This window comes from Anopheles funestus, chromosome 2RL (genome assembly GCF_943734845.2).
Source record: "Anopheles funestus chromosome 2RL, idAnoFuneDA-416_04, whole genome shotgun sequence".
Lineage (NCBI taxonomy): Eukaryota > Metazoa > Arthropoda > Insecta > Diptera > Culicidae > Anopheles > Anopheles funestus.
In genome coordinates, this window is record NC_064598.1 from 100,942,241 (window position 1) to 100,962,826 (window position 20,586).

The 20,586-nt window shown below is 42.3% G+C and overlaps 1 protein-coding gene and 1 long non-coding RNA gene across 2 annotated transcripts in view; one reads left to right on the forward strand and one right to left on the reverse strand.

Annotated features, from left to right (window-relative positions):
• The window catches only part of LOC125764229 (uncharacterized), a 146,717-nt gene extending 136,210 nt beyond the window's left edge, over window positions 1-10,507 (reverse strand). Inside the window, exon 1 of the long non-coding RNA XR_007418443.1 lies at window positions 9,951-10,507. This is a non-coding gene — a long non-coding RNA (uncharacterized LOC125764229). The remainder of the gene's footprint in view (window positions 1-9,950) is intronic.
• Window positions 10,508-10,758: 251 nt separating this feature from the next.
• Window positions 10,759-13,587, forward strand: LOC125760729 (low molecular weight phosphotyrosine protein phosphatase 1-like). Its single transcript, XM_049421134.1, has 3 exons — window positions 10,759-10,937; window positions 11,012-11,361; window positions 11,444-13,587. Exons 1-3 carry the CDS (start codon window positions 10,913-10,915, stop codon window positions 11,534-11,536), a joined length of 468 nt encoding a protein of 155 aa, XP_049277091.1. The 5' UTR covers window positions 10,759-10,912; the 3' UTR covers window positions 11,537-13,587.
• The last annotated feature ends 6,999 nt before the right edge of the window (window positions 13,588-20,586 follow it).

Genomic DNA, 20,586 nt, shown 5'->3' on the forward strand with positions numbered 1-20,586 from the left:
ATACTCTAACAATACTCATATCCACACACATACATACATACGCAATCTCCTACCTTTCGGAGCGTGGAAAATGTAAGTGAACGTATCTGTAAGATGGCTTTCATACGACAACACACCTGCCCAACACCTTTTCCACCGGGAAAAGCGCACTCGCTTGTATGCTTGTAGGTAATTGAGAGGCAACCGAGCGATATGGAAATTGCAAAATGCAAGGTTTTGCAGAAGCTGTACAGCAAAACTAAAACATAATAAAAACAAACCTCTCCACGAGCTTACCCTTCCTTAGGGATGCTGTGCTGGTGTTTTAGGGTTTCGATTATACGTTTTTGTTAATGGACTGTGGTTTGTTGAACTGCTGGTTTAAATATGATCAACCGGATTAACGCATTACGCTTTTCGTATATCGTTAACGTACATCCCACGCGAAATAAGCATAAATCTTTAGGAAAAACTGTTGGGAAACAAAAACAATATCCGATATTTCAAGATTCTATCATGAGATGTTACAAAAAAAGCATACTGATTAGATAATAGAATATGTTAACACCAATAAGATTTTTTTTGCAAAAGTATAAGTATGATACTCAAAATAACAGTTATTTCTATTTTAATAAATTGAATTCTTCATTGAATATTTCATCTTTACATTGTAACAAAATCTCTACCCTTTTTCAAATACAGTAAAGTATTTTCGTTTTTTTACTGTTAATTTCATTCTTTAACAACGATAGTTCCCAAACGATGCTTCAAATATCGGAAGATACCGCAAACAAAGTTTTCCATAACCATTACACCCTGAACGCTCATCACCATACGAAAGTCGTTGGGCAAAATTCATTTAAAATTGAATATCTAAATTTCGTATTAAACTTGCCAGTAACGTGCAAAGAAAGTGGACATATTTTTCCCCAACATCCCATTATCCACACCCCCCTTGTTTTTCCGCTACAACCTATCGCGGCAGTGTTTCTCATCTTCATTCGAAAAATGCACTCACCGAGCGCTCACAACAATGTTGCAACCGTGCCGTAGGGCAGCATCGTTTCACGCCCCATTTCAAGTGTCTCTTCTCTTACGTACTCCCGCGTCCCTTCTTTCCCACCTCGCTTCGTACATGCTAAACGCGACCGCACATCGTCGGCTGCACATTCAAACGACCACTTCTAGGACAAACAATGGTAATAAAAGCATGCAACTAAGCACACGTCCTACCCATGGCTTCCCAAGCCATCTTACCCAACAACAGTTGACCGCAACTATCTACCTTAGTGCAAAAGGCTCACATTTTCTTCACCGAAAGAGAGAAAAAAGGATAACTTTATCCCGTTTTTGTTTTTTTCTTTTGTTTTTCCTTTCTATTTTCACATTTTTTTAACTTTCGCTACTTTACAGTAACCAGCCTGGCAGACGTGAAAACTAGAATCAAAGAGAAAGCGTGAACAAACGCAAAAGGAAAAGGTGACTTCTTCCCATTTGCAATGATACCGAGGCAGCGGCGACAGCATAGAACGCACCGGATAAATGCAGTGGCAAATGGCAAACCGTTGCTAGCAAACTTTTCAAATAAATGAATGCATAAATAAGCGTTAGGGTGGGATGAATAACTTCTGCAATGGTATGTGCCGGTACTCCCTCCCAGGCGCCTTGTCTTCCGAACGGTACAAACAGTGGTTTTGGGGTTGGGAAAATGCATGAGTGGGATGAAAAACTCGTTCCCTGCTCATAGAAGGGGACACACACCGCCACGTGAAACCCGTGGGTACAGTTGTGGCGCGTCGTAGTTACAAAAACTCGGAACAAAAGCAATGAACTGCTTCTCCGTGTCGTCCTCCTTTTTTTTGCAGCGTATGCATGAAGAAATCGGCAAGAAAACAGCTTCAATAGAAGTGACAACCATAGAGCGAAGGAATGAAGCAGAGTAATACAGACACACACAAAAAAACATTACCAAGAGAATGTTAAGTGAATCGTCTGTCAGTTTGAAACTTCCTGCCCAACGGGAAGGAAGAAACCGTGCCCCGTCCCAAACGATTCTTGAACCATTGGCGTGAGTCTAAATCCTTGTAACAACTGAACGAAGGAACAGTGCAAAGATTCCTCGACGTGTGCATTCAACAAATAGATGATCTCATCCTTTACCGTATCCCGGCGGCGATTTTCTTCCGATGAAAACGCGTCCCGGCATCATTGAAGAGGTTGGACCTGCACATCGTACCCCGGCTCGAAAGTTGAACGAAACGCGAAGGGTCAGAAGGTCGAAGGAATATTGGAAGGAGATCCGGAGATAACTGTTCCGCCGAGTCACTCCTACTCCGTTACGCTACAACGATGCCAACAGCAACGTCGACGACGACAACGACTGACAATCGTTACATCCTCCCTCCGTACGGTACACTCCGGAACTGGGCATCCACGGACACCCGGTGGAACACTCTCTCTCGCGCAAAGCAAGAGCGGCCGAGATTTATGTGCTGTTTTAGCATAAAATTGTTTTATGGCTTTGGCAGTGCAAATGTTTAGAGGTTATTGACACCGGTGCTGCTATGGGACGCAGGATTTTGCTGCGTGTGTACGGCAGGCGCATTCGGTTTGTGCGCGTGTTTCTACTCTTCCTCCTTTTGGAGTGAAACACCCTAACGAGTCGTCGATGAATTCGAATTTCTCTTCTTGTGGCGTAGACGTTGAAGGGGACGTTTTTATTTTTCTTACTAACATCGATTGCATTAGTTTCATTAGAAAACACAAATGTAAATGTATTTGAATAGACAACAACTGAGTCTTCTAAGTGAAGCATCGCTGACAAAAACAACTCTCAAAACATTCTATAGAATGGATGAATAAACTTAATCAAATTTAAATAGTCAAAAGAATTGTTTATTTGTGCACGAATAAACTATATTAAAATTTACCCAATCACACTGATATTGAGTCTTCTTTTAACATTTCTCAAATGATGTAAAAAAATATTAATGCTTACAACGGGAGTTTTAGAGTCGTATTGTCTTCCACATTGCATACTTCTGGGCTTAAAATGATTGAAAGAAAAAAAGCAAAATTATTCAAACTTTTGAATACATTCCTTTGTGCATTGTTATTAAACTGAAGATAAATTATTGCTTTGTTTTCATGCTTACAGCCTTGAACTAAATTTGCATAACATCAAGGTTAGTACCACCGCACAGTTCCTCTTACATTCAATGTTTTTTTTTCTGCCACAAATATACCGATCAACTGTTTCTATGCATATTGCGGTTTCTGTTGTTTTTTTTTTATTACCCATGTTCCCTCGATGCGCAAAAACAACTTCTTTACGTACATAAAATTTCCATTTAATCTCTACTCCACTGGAAATTCCATTTTTTACCTTTATCTGCCACTGGTTGGTTTGGGTCCCACTACTCCATCCCGCCCGGGCGATAACCAAATAACAAAAAAATAGATAATAATTCTTTCCTGCTCACCGGGAACCACTTCCGCTAAGTTGTTGTCGTTTCGATAACTGGCCGAACCCGTACGCAACAGCAACATATCGAACGGAATACGCTAACCCTGCACGGAGCGCTGCATAAAGCAAAACGGTTTATGATCCAATTGTGCCATGTGCAAGGCCAAAAGCCCATAACCAACTCACAAGAGCCGGAATAGGTCACCGGGAGTCACATAATATGGCGAAGTTATTTTACTGCTTAGCGTGTTTTTCACCGCGCAAATAACAACAAGAAAAAAAGCGACACCTGGAAAAGAAACGGAGTAAAACAACAAACCTCTCGTGCAGAGGAGAACTCCGTCGGCAAATGTGTATCTGTGCGCTTGTAAAGAGGAAAAACACGTGGAAGGGTAAAAATAATATTAACGATTCGTTTTGGATAACAAACAACTTTCATCTCGCATCTTACTCACTCCGGCGCCCGAATGGCGCTGTTTCTTCGGGAAAAATTTGAACCACATCCGGTGCTGTAAGTGCTGTAGCACCAATCACCTTCGGGCTACGTGTTAAGAGGGCAAAGTTTATGGAGATAAAGGAAGGAAAAATAACTCGACACAGATATGATGATGATAACATTCGAATGAAAGGATCGAAAGTATACTGCTATCGAGAGGATCGCAGCAAACCGCCGAATGTGTTTTCTTATCAGTCTGTACGCTCTTGCCTAAGGTCCAAACGCCTGGCAGGAATTCGTTTGCCATCACGTGCAAAGTGTATTAGTGAAACGCATAAAGCTCATGTTTACATCACTGTTTTCACACCATATTGGCTGTGTCGATTGGTACACTAGGGGAGCAAGCAACCTTTAACGAAGGAAGGCGATCCAAAAAAAGGGAAAACAAGAATGAAGCACACTTGAGAAACATCTAAACCCATCTACCCTCAAGTACCATCAAAGCATTAGAAGAGTGTCATACCAAATAATAAGCCACAGTTCAAGCAAAGCATCTTGCATCGTTGAATAAAGCTATAAACTATTCAGCAGAGAGATTTGTGCTTTTATTGCCAATGTTTGCAATGTTTGCAAAGCAAGTTATAACGAGAAAACGTTTCGAAATACAATTTCAATAAGAAACTGCTTTATTAATGTTTATTTTAATTTTCAATTCCGACACCCAAAGTCACGCAATTCGTGTAGCTAAATATCCTTTTACTTTTTTTTTAGACAAATTGTTTGAAGTTTCTCATTGATAAGCCTTTCTAAAAGTATTCCAAATGTTATCAGACTCCTTGTTTGCGAAACGAAGTCATGTTTACCAAACCCCCTTTATTTGTTCACAAGGCTTTAAACTAACTTCCAATCTATTAACTTCACAGCACCGAAAAAAGCAACACCTACATTGTACTAACACCATAAACATCTCCAAATTAAATTACTTTATAGTTCACCATAAATCTGCTTCGAAATGGGACATAACTCTGTGCAACAAAATGATCTATCCCCACGGGACAATAGGCAAAAACAAACCTCTTGCCGAATATAAAATGGTCATGTCCTCAACCCATGGAGGGGAAAATGTTAATCTTCTAAATCGAAACCACATCACATCTAATGGCTCAATGGTGCTCTTCAACGAACAAAACACATGCATGTTGATGTTGATTTTGATACTACCGATGAAAACGAAAAGGTTCCCAAATGGATGACTTTTCTTGTGTGTTTTTTTCGTGTTGTTTTGTCCCCCCTCCCAAGCACCCAAGCGCAAGGAATAAACACTTTCAGTCCCAACCACCCCATCAACTGTACAACCCCTTAGCACTTTCCGCTGACCTGACAAATGGAAAATGAGATGGAAAATTTGCACATGCGAAAGCAACAATCAGCCTGACTTTACCTTTTTGTCACATTATTTGGGTTTTTGGTATTTTGTCTGTCGCCAGCGTGTTCGACGCCAACAAATAAACACAATGCACCTCGGTGTGAGCCTATAAATTATTTGTGTCGAAAGGAAAGGCTAAAAACTTCCTGCCCCTAAACGGTGAAGAGGGTTTGACATTGAATTGGAAGGATGGGTTGAAAGAAACAAAAAATCACACACACAAACTGGTGTTAAATACAAAAGAATGTCAACATGCGTCGGATGTGGCGGGAAGCCATGGGACATCCCATTCATGACAGCATTTTTATTTCAGAGGCCCCCATTCAACGGAAGCCTTAACATGGCCACAACAATGCGACCGCATGCAGTGACATCATTTCATTACGCACATGTGACTGTACTTTTGATTAATGAAAATGGGAACATTTAACAACAACAGCAAACGCACTACAAACTGGTGAAGATTGTTTCGAGCCCCATTTGTGTTGGTTTTCCACGAAAAAGGATTGCTTTATCGATATGGAAAGAGATTTTATTATTTAAATATTTTAGTACATACTTTTAATAACATTTTTGCAGTGCTTTTCGTGAATTAATGATAATAAAACTCATAAATCGGTAATTAATTACTTAAAAATAATTTCAATTTAAATTTAAAGTTTGCACAGTGGCGAAGACTTCAACGAATATTTAACAATATTTAACAGAAAATTTTACCAAAAAATATTTCACAATAACCAAGCGGACTAATGGTAAGCCAAACACGGGCCCCACTCTTCTATGAGCCTTTCCAAAGAGAAAAAAAAACCTTGAAATGCATCGTTTCAAGAATACCCGCCATTTAGAAGGATTCAATTCCATTTGGAACTGGCATTTTGCAGAGCTACACTCAACGAAGGTCAGGAAGGAACGGAACACAAGCAGACGGTACAAAACTTTTCCCATTATCTGGCGGATATCGGGAACATCTCTCTCGATATCATTCGCTCCGTACCTTCTCTTTGGGGTGTATCGATTACCCAACCGTGCCAAACCAAAAAACTACTACTGTGGCAAAGTAAACGACTGGCCCGACTTGCCCGAATGCCATTGAAAACTGGGTTGGAGCACCAACCTGCTCGATGCAACGAAAGATTGCACACGACGACCCATAATGCGTCATCATAGTTAGTGTTGAAGTCGTCGTACTGCGTGCCATCGTACTCGAATGTGCACTTTCCCGTCTGTGTTTTTTTTTTTTGCTTCTCTCAAACAGCTATATTTTACCACTTTAATGAGTTTCTAATAATATAATTGACTTTTATTTCGCCATTTTTCTACCACACGTCCTTCCTATATTGGTGATTTCTTTTCATCCGAGATTTTCTTCTCCTCGATGGTTAATGGTTCTACTCTGCGCGCTATAAATAAGGACTGGTTACGCTGGTCAAACACAGCTTTGATGGTAGATGAATGAAATGGTAAAAAAAGAAAGCCAATCTCAGTAAAAATGTTGTGTATTTTTTAAAGCAGCAAAACAGTTTTCCTTACGGATCTAAAGAATACGTTTCTTCCTTCGTTTTACACCCACATCATTTCTTAGCAGCCACCATAAAAGGAAAGATACTTAAATGAAGAATTGCAGTAATGCTGGTAAGAGGGTATTTGGAAGAGCTTTTTCCTGTACTATTCCAAACGGGAAGGTTTTTTGGTTTTGCTTCGTTAAAATATCTTCACCAAAAACTCTTCCGGAACAACAATCCACCATTAAAGGTGGAGCAAAAACTAGATAATGCTATTATACCACAAACGTGAGCATTTGGCTGTAGCAAAGCTTCAAAAAAATGCATCCCATCTTTTTCAGGTGATGAAGGTTTATATTTTAACTTTTTTTTATTACTTATGAAATGATTTAATCGTTAACCCCAAACGTTTCATCACAAAACTCCGTTTTGTTTTCGAAAAAATCGTTAAAGCGCTTCGTGAGATTATTTCTAGTGAACGTAACAGTAAGTTTTGCGAATGCTTCAATCTGAAAAGTCAGACAAATATGACTCCCGAGAATCAACCCCCGAACGAAAACCCCTTCCCTACCGAACGCAACAACCGTTGGAAACAAAACTCATTTAAGAATCACATGGATAATACATCAAAACTATGAACAAAACTTGCACTCCAAGTGCCCTAGCGCTTCTGTCCGGGCCAAACAGCCAACAAGCAGAAAGTAATGACAGCGATGAAGAAACGCATTTGTTCTTTCCCGCCCCTTTTTTTGCGAGATTGGTCCCATAGGAGCATTCCTTTAATAGAAGCATCCATTTGTGCATGAACGAGAAAAGTGCAGCTGCGTTGCTGCGTTGGCAAAAGTTCCACCAAGCCGTGGTCCTCCGCTACATGCATCATTCGTACTGGCTGCACTTGTGTCATCGGTAAAGACGTTTGTAGTGCTCCTTCCCGTCTTACTTTTACAATTCTTCATCATTTCTGGCCCTCGGTTCCTCGCTCGTTTCGTCCCGTATTGCCCATTCCAGCGAGCACAAATATATTATTGCAGTAGAACAAATTTATGGAAAAACTTTCCCACCGTGACACTGCACGTATGTTTTGTACAGATGTTTTTTTTTCTTCCGTTCTCTTGCTCTTTCCCTTTAACCCTGCTCCAATTTGTAGCAGACGAATACGACGCAGCTCAGCTGTCTGTCGGTGAATCCGCTTCCCTTTCTCCTTGGACGGTGCATTAGGGATGCTCTCTAACTTTCTAAGCCTGCATTCACATTGTTCCATTGCGACTTGCATCGCAGTGCAGCAACCTGTTTCAATGTTCCCAAAAAGGTTTGCAACATCCGTGCCCATAGTTCCTTTGTCGGGACAAGCAAGCTTTACGATGATGAAAATGGGGTTTTCCTTAAAAATATGTGTCAAAAAATTCTGACTCGCTAAATGGTGGGTACATCCGAAAGTGCTTGAAGGCACAATATGGTTTTTGGGACGGAAAAACGTATTGCACAATTGGATTGGAGCTATTTTTGAGTACTACTTACAGCGCCATCTGTCGTAAAATAATGGAAGCAATGCTGTGAACTGAAGATCTTACTAGAACACCGACGTATCCTTTTCTATTCACCCTCAACCAATTTCACTTTGCAAGTATGACATGAAAGAGAGATACGCGTCACGCGGAAAAAAAATCACCCTACACCAGCTACTTTACACTCCCATTTAAGAAGCGAAAAATAGCAACCATCATCCATGAGCAGCGTCACCCATCCATCGCCATCACCGACCCCAAAAACCGGCACAGGATACGACCAGCCGGTGAAATAGTTGCCGCTTAACAGTGGCAAAGGAAGTGAACGAGTCCGTGAAAGTCAGTGTCGTGCTGTGAGCGAGTGAGTTAGGGCGGAAAACTGTTCAAAAACTTACTTATAAAAGTGCCGCTGAATGGTGCCAGAGGAAAGCAAACTATGGCAGCGTATGGTGCAAAGTGCAAAGAAACGCTCGTTCTCTCTCTCTCGATGCTTCAACGAAATGCCAATTTATCTTAGTTTCGCTTCCGGTAGCGAGCGGAAAGCGTAAACTATCGACAGCACGGTAAAAAGAAAGTGGAAGAACCAAGAGTTTCCACCAACCACCTCCAGGAAGCGGCAAATTCTGTGCGTTAACTTGTTGGAAAGTTTGTTAAAATACGCGCAGGCATTATGCAATTCCATAGCATCTTTTGAACATCTTTTGAAGAAATGTTCGTGTGTTTATCTGTTTTCTTTCATTCCAGCGAATACATTCAAATTGGATATCGTTTCGCTAGCGCTGTGCCGATACACCGTGGTACACCCTTGTGTTCATGATCTATCTGCACAATCTACCCGGGCGTCGACGATTCTCCACAATTCACAAAACAACCGCACAAGGACATGCTCTTGAGCGTATTGTAGTAAACATAATTTTATTAGCATTATTGCTAAACGAAATTTTATTTACCTGGGCAAATTTACCGCTGTCCAAACCATGCCACGGGACGAGCACGAAACACTGGCACGTTCCAATTTTCTGTGACAATTCCGTGTGTTTTCGTTTTTTTTACTACTGCACCACAAGCACGGTGCTTGCCGTTTCGCAACATTTGCAAATCCATCACGACAACGACAACCGGCATTCGGTATTCCAAATATTCATGACTTTCATGGGCGCGTGACGTGCTCCGTGAGGTTTCGTCATCACGGTCGAATCATCTTTTTTACACTGTCAGTAAGCAAACCACTCGCTCTGGAGGAACCTATCGGTATAACGAGGACACACTACCTGCACTGCACGCCCTTGCTGTACGGTAAGTGATCCCCATTCCCTGTGAAAGCCAATCAAAACCAAACATAACCGACCGACCAAATATAAAACAACCGCTTTTACGATCCCAGGTCCCAGGTTCCTAAAAATCTGTAATCGCCTAAAATTGATCGCCTTCGTACCGTACCACTACTGTCCGTTGGCGCTTTTCGTCAATTTGAAGGTCGGTAGACGAGACACGGTTGAACGACGTTCGCTCTAGAGTTGTACTATTTGGAACCGTAAAGTGAACGAAAACAGTACCACTACCCCGTTTTTATCGACAGATACCCTTTTCCATATATAGTCAGTTGATTGACAAAACCTGAGTTCTTGCTACTCACCATCACTCGCTCCACGTGCGGTACTGTGTCTTCGGTTTGAAAATTACTCCGCCGATCGTAAACCGAAACGAAAGGATTATTATTTATCGATACACAAACCACAACTGGCCTGGGTAATTTTTTATTTCCAGCTTGAGAACATCACCATCAAAACAGGGCCATTCGTCTTCACCTGTCACAAAGAGAAGAAGTAAAATCACGATCAATGGGTTATGTTTGCAGGTACGTCGTATAATTTTTCGACAACAAACCAATTGTTGAAATTGTTATTCGATTTACTAACGCGAAACAATGACCAGATTAATGAAAGTTTGTGTTTCGATAGGGCCTTTGCTTGATTTGCCTGTTTTACTGCACATTTAGGGTTTAATGAACGTGCAAGTTATAGATATGTAATTAAATAAATTAATGATTTGTTTGGTTATTAGACTGCGTAATAAATGTTTATGGACAACGAGTAACCCGAAACATGTCAATGTGATCTTCTTTTTTTACTGGCGAACGGACATCAAACAAAATCTTTGAGCCAAATTGTAACTAGAAAACACGCTTTTGGAAAAAGTAATTCTACGAACGAACGCTCGTAAAACATTCCTATAAGTAACCGTAAAAATTATATTTATTGCGATACATGAAACGAATGATATCGATTCGTACATAGTTTTCTTGAACCACAATTCGTTACATTTAAATACAAAATAAAACAAATAAAACAAATCAAAAATTTCTCAAGCTTAGTATGTTTGACACCTCTCCATTGAATGTAAACCCCTGCATCGTATGCAATGGAACAACCGTTCTGATCTCTATCGTAAACGATCACATCATCATTGCGCAGCCGCTAACGAAGATTCTGCGTCAAAACGAACTGTTTGCCAACAAAGCGTCTCCCTAAAAATAAAGTCACTTCTCAGCTGATAGCAAACTGTCGCTGTCAGTTTGTTGCCACCCGTTTGCCAAAGATGAAGATCCTCTTCGTTTGCATCGGTAAGCCTTTCAGAATGCACGTTGTGCAATATTCGATCACTGGATTAGTTTAGTAATAGTTTCATTCTCACAAGGCAACTCGTGCCGTTCGCCAATGGCCGAAAGTGTGATGAAAAGTGTCGCCGCACAGCATAACCTCACCGACTGGTACGTTGACAGTGCGGCATTGCGCGAGTGGAACGTTGGCCGTCGACCGGAAGAACGGGCGCTCGCCGTCCTAGCGGAACACGAGCTCACCTCGGATCACGTCGGACGGCTGATCTGCACGAATGATTTCCGTCAGTTCGATTATGTGTTCGGTATGGATGAGTCGAATGTGGCCGATCTGCTACATCTGGCGCCCATTGACGCTAGAGCCAAAATAGAACTGCTCGGTAACTACCGTGGCCGGGAGCTGGACAGGATTATCATCGATCCGTACTTTGTGAGTAGTGGATGGTAAAATGCGTTTTGAAACGGTGTGTACGGTAGATAATATTATTCTGGTACTGTTAACATTTTCCCAGGAACACGGAATACATGGGTTTCGACGCTGTTTCGATCAAATTGTGATATGCTGCGAAAATTTCGTCAAAACTCACGGACGACCGGTGTCATGAACGGTACCAAAAATTTGTCTGAAATAGATGTGTTCTATACGGTTTTTTAATATATTCCTAGAACAAACTACAAGCTCAGCATGGCAGTTAATTTGATCTCTTATGTTTGATTTTTATCCTTCATTTCTAGTAAAATATAATAGAATCAGATAAATACGTTCATATAAAACTATCCTTCAATTTAAATCAACATTGCATACATTCAGGCGTCTCAGTCCCTAGTTTTGAACATTTTATAAACTAACACAACCGCGCGAGGAAGACTATTTTGTTCCAAATCACTGGAAACACCTACATAAAATTGAACTCAACATATCACTGCACTGCTACACACTAAACTGTCCCATTTCTGGTACCGGTAGCTCCATGTAGGCAGTATTTCTTTGTTATTTCATTAGTCAATTAGGTAATAGCGCTTTTGCAATAACTGTACACTGCTTAGCAAGCAATTTGCATTCACAAAACCATCGATCGGCCGTGGTCGTGGCCAATCCGTTTGCCAATCGGGCACTAAGCGATATGCAGGTATTTAGTGTACAATCTAGCCAATATTAAATTATTTACCCAATCCGGATGTACCATTTAGCCCGTTCAGCTCGTACACACATAAATTGCTTCCATTTAAAATCAATTTGTACGGCTCTTACACTCCACCTGCATTGCCTGCTCTCCCATCTAGCTTTAGTGCTGCAACATTCAAATCGAACTAAATTTGACCATAACACATCCCACCGATACCTAACACCGCAAACCATAAAATAGTCCTCAAATCGCACCAGCCTCTAGCAAATAGAAGTTGTTTGTTGCCAAAATCAAGTTTCCTCACGTTTGGAATTTCAGATTTCAGAAGGTTTTCCATTTTGTGGGTACTATGAAACCATTTCCTTTCCGGTACGCTGTTCGGTTGTGCAGAAGCGCCAAGTGATAACTCTACCGGTTCGAATAAAAAGAAGCTCTAAGATGGGAGCAGCATTCTTCTCCTAACTTCCACCGTATTTCCGATGTTGATCATACGGCTTTCGGGGCATACTTGCTATGCAGCGTCACGGCAAAGCATCGGATTCCGGTCGTAACTTCCTGTTATTGCCTCGGGAAGTGCCACTGCGGTGTTATGTGTGAGAATCACAAATCCTAATGAAATCTTTTGTTTTGCACCGGAAAGCCCTCCGGATCTCCTTACGGTGCTGGACGGAAGGATGTTACCATTAGTGTCCTTAAAGCATCGAACGTGCCCTTATTCCGGAGCCTGTCACACAGTGGTGTCCGTACTTAGAAAGTTTCCTTCGAACGAACGGATCCATCGAACTGTGCCAGTGTACGACGTGCTCCAATTCTTGTTCAGTTCTGGGAATCTTCTGTGCACTGGAAGGTGAGAAGAGCCGGGTAATATTCGATTATGAGCCATTCAAGATTTGTTGGGAAAGTTTGCCATCAAAGCAACGTTTCACGTCACAACGAGCTTCCGGAGCAACCGCACCAAAGCGGTTAAAATGCTTCTGTCTCACGTTGTAGCAAAAGCAATAATGGAACGTCGGACATAACACTTCCCGGACGATGCAAAACCGCTCTTATGGTCAGTGTACCATTATTTTATTGTCGAAACAATTCAAAGCAACAATATGCAAAGGAAACGGAGGTGATCATACCTTCTCACTGTTTCTAGAAGAATGTTTGAAGATCCAATCCTCCCCAAAAAGTTTGCCTTTACCCTGCTACTAGACTTTCCGCCTGAATCTCCCAGCCGAATGCAAAACTCCGTCTTTATTTGATTATTTCCCATCCGGTCCACTTCACAATTGCAAATGTAGTCCGTCGATGTCCGCGTCTTATGTCCCTTTTCCCCATGCTCTCATTTCGCTTTACCAGGCAACTTGAAGGACTGAATTTGCTTCACAAATTTTCGTCCCAAAGTTCTTCACTCCTCAATATTCGTACCAGAAGAAGTCCAGCAAAATGTGTAGCAACAAAATCCGAAAAGAAAGAAAAACACCCATCTATTCGGTCAGGTTCTTGAACCTTCCGGAATGGACAAGCTCAGGGAGCTAACCCAGTACACCATGTTGAAACAACAAGGTGTGCAAGGTTGTCGGTCGTCCGGCCGGTTCCTCCCAACTCTCCAAGGTGGTTTGGAAATTATAATGAGAAAATCATTTCCAACTTCCGAAATTGAATTTTATCTTTGGTCAAATTTGGACGACTACGGAGAGCGGAACGGGAAGTTTTGCCGCCATGTTGGCGAGCGTAAGGATAAGATTAGGGGAAGCAACATAAGGCCTCCTGGGTGCATAATTGATGTATCAATTTTGGGACAGTTTCACAATCAAATTTACCTTATTTATCATATGCTAAGCTTGAATAAATTTCGCAAAACTCGCATAAAGCACCATCCGAAGGTGTGCACTTTAAGTTTGTACTTTACAAGCAAGAAATACACAACATTCTCTCAAACCCTTTCGGAAACTCCATTGAAAAATATGCTTTTCAGTGGAAGCGAATGATCTTCGCCAACGCGATCAAAACCAAACCAACGTTATCCTTCATCCACGAAACACGACACGATGAATTGCTTTAAATCTTAATCCACCTCAACAAAATGGCAGTTCGCTTAGATCCTGCTTTGGCAAGCTCAAATCATAAATGCAACCTCACCAAAAAACGACACCCTCCAAAATGGCCCAGAAATAAAAATCTTAAGGAAAGGATATAAATCCATAATCCTTAATTCCATACGTTATAAATTTGACAAACGATATTTCATCGTCCCAGCAACGATTACACCAACAGTGCCCGCCAGTGTGCGTCGTCTTGCAACATAAAAATAATTCGCTCTAGCCTGTCCGCCTCCGTATAGCAAAAAGCTAAAATGCCCCACAAAAATCATATAACACTACCGATAAAACATCCGATGAAGATGTCCTGGCAGGATTTTTGCACCGACAGCAAAACCCAAATTCAACGAGAGAAAGTAGAATAAAAAACCCCAACTCGGAAACCATCTCAGTAATAATTCAAATCACTTTCCTACTCCACATCTCCATTTCCACTGCTTGCCCATCTTTCCGTACCACCTTCAACAAACCAACTTTGGTCCTTACGTTTCTGAATTTCTGAACAGCTACGCAATGCCACGCAACAGCCCCAAAATGTGCAACAATCTTTACCACGTCCCACTAACCAATCCACCCTTTCCGGTACGTGGCGGTCGAAAGCGTGAGTAAAGAGCAGAGGAAAGAGCCCAAGAGGATATGCGTGTGATGCTCTTCTATGGTGGTAATGCTTGTCGTAAAAAAAGGATTTTACATTCACAGGCCTCTTCCGTGATTTCGGTTACTGCTGTCGGCACACGAGACAGGCGGATAGCATATTTTTTGGCGCTTTCGTTGAGCGATTCGAATTGGATTTGTACGAGCGCTCTCGGAAAGCAAATTGAGTTGAAGCTGTCTTCGAGATGTTTGGGGGCTGCTTTGATTTCTTTCTTTTTCCAGTGTAAATGGATACGGGTGTGTTTGTGGCTGTGTTTGTTTCATGCCTTACTCAAGATGCTTATAGAGCTTTTTCCCTCCCCTCTTCTATGTTTCTCTTCTACCCAAAAACGGCCTAACTTCATGGAATGTACCAATAGTCGACGCTCGCCTTTCCACGCTGCACGACTTAAGGGCCGTTACGTCACGGCACAAGGTTGTCATTAAGTGATTTAAATTTTAATTCCACTTTTCATTCAAATGGTTTTGATCCGAGTTGTTCCTTTTTGGTTACTTTTTTGCGATTCACCCATATTTTTTGCTTCCCACATTCATTCCTTTCATCCTACTTCGCCAATAAATGTGCCTTCTTTTAGCAAGAATCGCTGCGAAGAAGCAAAAACTCTCAATAACTGCGTTTTTATGAGGCTTTTTTCTGAACCATTCGGTCCCGGTCTCGGGACCTTCCGACAGCAGCAACTCTGGTGGAAAATTAAGCTCGAAAGCGAAATCCTTCCCGATGGAATTGCATCTTCACGATAGTGAGTGAAACGTTGTGCGACATTGGCGCTAATGCACGCGAGCAAGGTTTCGAGCAGTGGGAGGATCTGCTAACGCACCAACGAAGCTTTTCGCAATTGGGCTCGAAAGAAAATCAAAGAAAGCACCATAAAATGATGACTATTTGGAGAGTTTTTTTATTGCTCTGTTTCGCACTTTTATGGGACGTTTTTGTGTGTGTGTGGGCGTACGAGAAAAAGAAATCACCACAAGGTGAAGGTGAAGGAAAACAAAGGGGGGAGAAAAAATAAACGAGGAACATCTTTCCCCATTTTTGGCCTTATACCTTTTCTTCAAAAAAAAAAACAACCCGGCGTTGGCATAAAGTCACTTTATGTCTAGCTGCGTGCATAACTTCAGCCCAGACGGGACGCGTTCGGTACGAAAGCAAGTGAAAATGCCCTCAAGAACGATGTCCTGCCTTAATGCTGCCAGAGCTGACAGACTCGAAAGTTCGCTTAAGTTGCCGTGATTCCATCCCGGACGACCTGTGCCTTAATCGTCTTCACCGTCTCTCCGCTTGGACAAAGATTTTTCCCACGCGTGAAGATAAATGGTTCCCACGCTGGGATTTAGTCTGCTGGATCATCGCATCCATCGTAGCGCCACCATGGTGTGTGTATTTGTGAGCGTGTGTGCGTGTGTGTATGTGCCGATCTTGCATGAGTCCACTACTAAACCCAACGGAACCAAACGGCGTGTACGCTCGGTGACGAAAGTATTTCATGAAATATTTAATTTTATTCGATTATCAGCATCATTAAAACTTCGATCACTTCGTCTAGTGCACCCCTGAGGCGCTGGTTCATGCTGAGCGGATGAGATGGCGATTTTGTGTCGCAGCTAGTGGTGCAGAGTTTCAGCTGCACACAGGCAAGATTTCATCAAGATTTAGGGTTTACGAGGCTAACGAAAGTTTCACGAGTAAGAAAACATTGTTACCATGCTTAATATACATGAAGTCAGTAAAGAAACATTTTTCTAGAAACGTGCGCATGTTTTATTGAATATTGTAAGCATTAATAAGGCAGCAAAAATATTCAAAATCTTACCCAATGTTTTACTTCACTAAAGTTAAACGCAACTTTCTTTCAATAAAAACGTTACAGTCAAAAATAAATTCATGATTCATTGGAAGAAACATTGGAAGAAAAATATCAAAATACCTTCAAGGATAGCAAACATTCCCGCAAACCCTTTTAAGCGCTCGTAACATCTGGATATCATCATCAATCCCAACAACTCAAACCTAGTGCATGGAATGTAGAAAAAGAACGAATTCTTGACACTAACTCAGAACCATACATGCGATTGGGAAGAAAAAAACCCCCAGAAAAAAACACTCATCTCAATCACCAAATCCGATGCCTACAGAACGAACGATAGCGTCACCATGTCCCGGTACGAATGTGATTCCTCCCCTTTTTTTCTCATGCCAAATCGCTCAACATTCCATCCGGCCGTAGCTGTAGCTGCTCTGTATGTGTGTCAAGATGCCAAAATGTATTTCACTCTCAACGACACTTCGGAAGCGGAAATCGAACCGACGCCCACTAGCAAAACAGCCGGTCGGGAATTTGGTTTTTGGAGTACAGCGAAACACACAGAGCCGCAGAAGAATGGGGATGGGACGGAGAAACACTCCGGGAATCTTCCACACGAGCTCCCGTCAACCGACGGGTCACATTTTGGGAAATGCTTATCATTAATTCAACCGGGTGGCTAATAGAATCTGATTTCATCAATAAATATTTATCAATCGAATGGTGCCCGCCGGATGAAATATTAATTGAACTGTCATTGTCTCCGGGGACGAATTATCCACCGAACATTCACCGGGACGGTCCGTATCTGAACCTTTCCCCCAGCAAAGGCAGTTGCTTGCGAAGAACTAGTGTGTGTCTGTGTGTCTGCGGTTGTTCTGATGACCGCTTTTATTATGCGACTCATTTATTTTTCGGACTAATTGGATTAGCCACCATCGGTCACTGGAGCGTGCGGATCAAATGCCTGCCATGGAAGCTGCTGGCGGGTAACATTCCGACAGAACGAAGGTCTGCTGGCATCAGTGAAGCAATCTACTCTAGCATCAGGCGGATCAAACGAGTGATCCGATTCTAAATGAGGAAACTGTTTTTCTTACGCACGTCTTATAGTTTGTCATCGATGCCACTGATGTGCGTTACAGACACTTGTGACAAAGACATTACAACTGACCGATAATCGTTGGATAAAATGCTCTAGTGCCGGAATTTTGTTGTTTCCACTTTTTCAGTCCTTAGTGGAGTCGAAGCATATAAAACTGTGTCTTGTATAAAGATTTAATTTATTAACCCTGATTTGTTGTATATTTCGGAACTATTTTTCTTACAACTTCGTTCACTATTCCACCCGGAAAAACTTTTAACAGCACATCCCACAAAACCGCCGTCAACGAAAGGTGCCAAAATCCGTTCGCCGTGTATCCCAACCTCCGTATCGACTGTGACAATCGGAAACCACAGCCCGTTCTCGATTGTGTACCAGCGCCCTTGTTATGAACATCACGGCTACACCATTACCATCGATCCATCGTCGCCTGTCAGGACGGTCCGGTACCGACCGGTCGCCCTCTCCTAACCACAAATCCATAAATTCTATTCCTGGTCCACCTAGTGTCAGATAATCCGTTGGCTGACTTGCATGCGGAAAGTTGACAAACGACACCCGGACGTAACCGCATACCGGAACACAACGACAGACACGCCGATGCATTACAAATGCTGCCACACCGGTGTTGGTTGTCTCCTTCCTTGGACGTTTCTACCATTTCTTGGTGCTTTAATAGTGGGCGCCTTGCCACGACTAATCACGACTGAAAGCTGCGTTAAGGTGCGAGACCATAGAATCTATCAAAGGTGTGATAACTACTGATAAAACCATTATGCTGCGGCAGCATTGCCGTCGGTGCTTTGTGACCTCCTTTCGGGGGTTGAGAGAAATGTATTTTTGATGAGAACGTAGTGGGTATAGTGTAGCGCTTTGTAATATACTACCCTGTACCTGTACCTGGGGTTTCGCAATCCTACGAGAAAGCAATCAGCGTTTGCAATTACTTCAGCGAATGACCTCTGGCGAGCTCAGGCATCTACTGTTGCCTTGAAGATGTTCCTGTCCTAGTGCAGAGGCAACCAGGAGCTGGATGTTATCAAAAATGCATGACCGTGAAACGTTCTGACCTGTCCGCAATTTCCGCTCTCAGATTTAACATCCCCACCACGACCGATGATGCACAAATGTTGCTGTACATACGGCGAACAATTCCATTATCCCAGTTATGCCAACTCACTCGTCTGTCACGTGCCACCATTTTGATTCCTCGGTCTCGTTCTAGTCTTCTCCCGTGACATTTGGTGGTGCGCTTTAATGGGACACTTGATAAGTTGGTTAGCGGCGTGCTTCGCCTCCGCAAAACCTAACTATGCAAGACACACATTAGACTCACACACAGCCCCAGCCACGCCAGACCAGTAGCGAAAGCATCCCCACAGCGAGTGGGGGTGTTGTATTACTTTCATACTAACGCGCCCTTCCTGTGTTGCGAGCAGCGGTCCACACGTCCGACATTGTGGAGTTGTGTAAGCAGAAAATGGATACCGAAAACTTTTTCCCCTTTTCAGCCACAGCCACTGCAAACGGAACAAGTCAGTCAAAGTTGGTACCGAAAGTTATGCTTGTAGTTGGTAAGAGTTTTCCACCGAGAGGGCCCCAGTACAGATGGTGCTGTAAAGTTGTAGCTGGAACCCGGCTGGAGCTGGAAAGTAAGTGCAAGTGTACAGACGTGAAGTGAAAAATAGTTTCCCTAACAATGTCATAGATTGTACATTGAATTAAAGTTGACAAATCTAAGGCTGCTGCAAAACTGCTTCCGTCGGTTACAATTGATATCTGAGTTGTTCTTTTTCCGTGCCCTGTTTAAAGTGGGGATAACTTCCCCACTTAAAGTGCCATTTCATGAAGGAGAATTGATTTAATGCTAAACATACACAGTTCAGTTCAGCTTCCGATCTTGACTGAGAAATCATCATCCGGCAAGGACTTTTTTGCATGCGAATCCTTCCCACGGGATTAAACTCACGTGAAACGATACATAATGCGAAGCGAATGCGGGATGAAGAAAAATCTTTTCCCGTACAATGTCACCGCGTAATCAATATTCCTCGATAGCAGAGATAACTCCCCATACGTGACCCGTTTTTCTTTCTCGACGAAAAATTTCCCAAACACCGGCCACGCAATTTTCCTGCTCCAGAAGCACAAGGCGGTGTGTTGATAGTTTGGGCAAATCAAAACTCTTCTCAGTGATAAATCGGGAAAAGCGCCTTTCGAACTCGAAGGAACGACTTTGGTAGGAAGCACAAATGCGTATACTTGTGTGAACGTGAAACTAGGCAATAAGCAGCAAATATACATACATGAATTGAAGGAGCAACGAAAAAAAAACATACATCGTAACCAGGTTCAAGTTGATTGTTCGATTGGCATTTCGTTGGTGAGCCACCATCGTTATGAAGTTCACAAGTGAAGCATAGGGTCGGGATGAATCACGATCTACAATCGGAAATTGATTTAAATGGCTGAACGCAGTGAATGCTTCCGTTCGGTTGACAAACGTACCACCACACGGCGGGAATTTCTCCCGTGCAACGAGCACGAAGCATGAGGAAACGACGGTAGCACCGGACGGGAAGCTCTGATTTATTCTCATCCATTTGCCGTGACCCGGAATGACATGAAATAAATGATTTTAAAGCATCTGTAAGAAGGGTAATCAAGATTGATCGATGTGCACTAGGCTGAAAACCTGGGCGTGAACAATGTTTGCCAGAGGATAAAACGTGGATGATGCATTCGATGGGTGTTCTCCAGAGTGGAGCAAAATGACGACAGAGCACACATTCAAAAATCGATGTAAAATCAAACGATGTGAGGAAGATAATTAATGCTTGGGTAAAATAAAATTATTTCGACGCTGAGCGGACATACCCA

Excerpts from the sequence above, each read along its gene's own strand:
- LOC125760729 (XM_049421134.1), top strand. The coding sequence starts at position 10,913 with ATGAAGATCCTCTTCGTTTGCATCG. Across the intron at positions 10,938-11,011 it reads GATCCTCTTCGTTTGCATCG|GCAACTCGTGCCGTTCGCCA; the intron begins GTAAGCCTTTCA and ends CATTCTCACAAG. Across the intron at positions 11,362-11,443 it reads TTATCATCGATCCGTACTTT|GAACACGGAATACATGGGTT; the intron begins GTGAGTAGTGGA and ends ACATTTTCCCAG.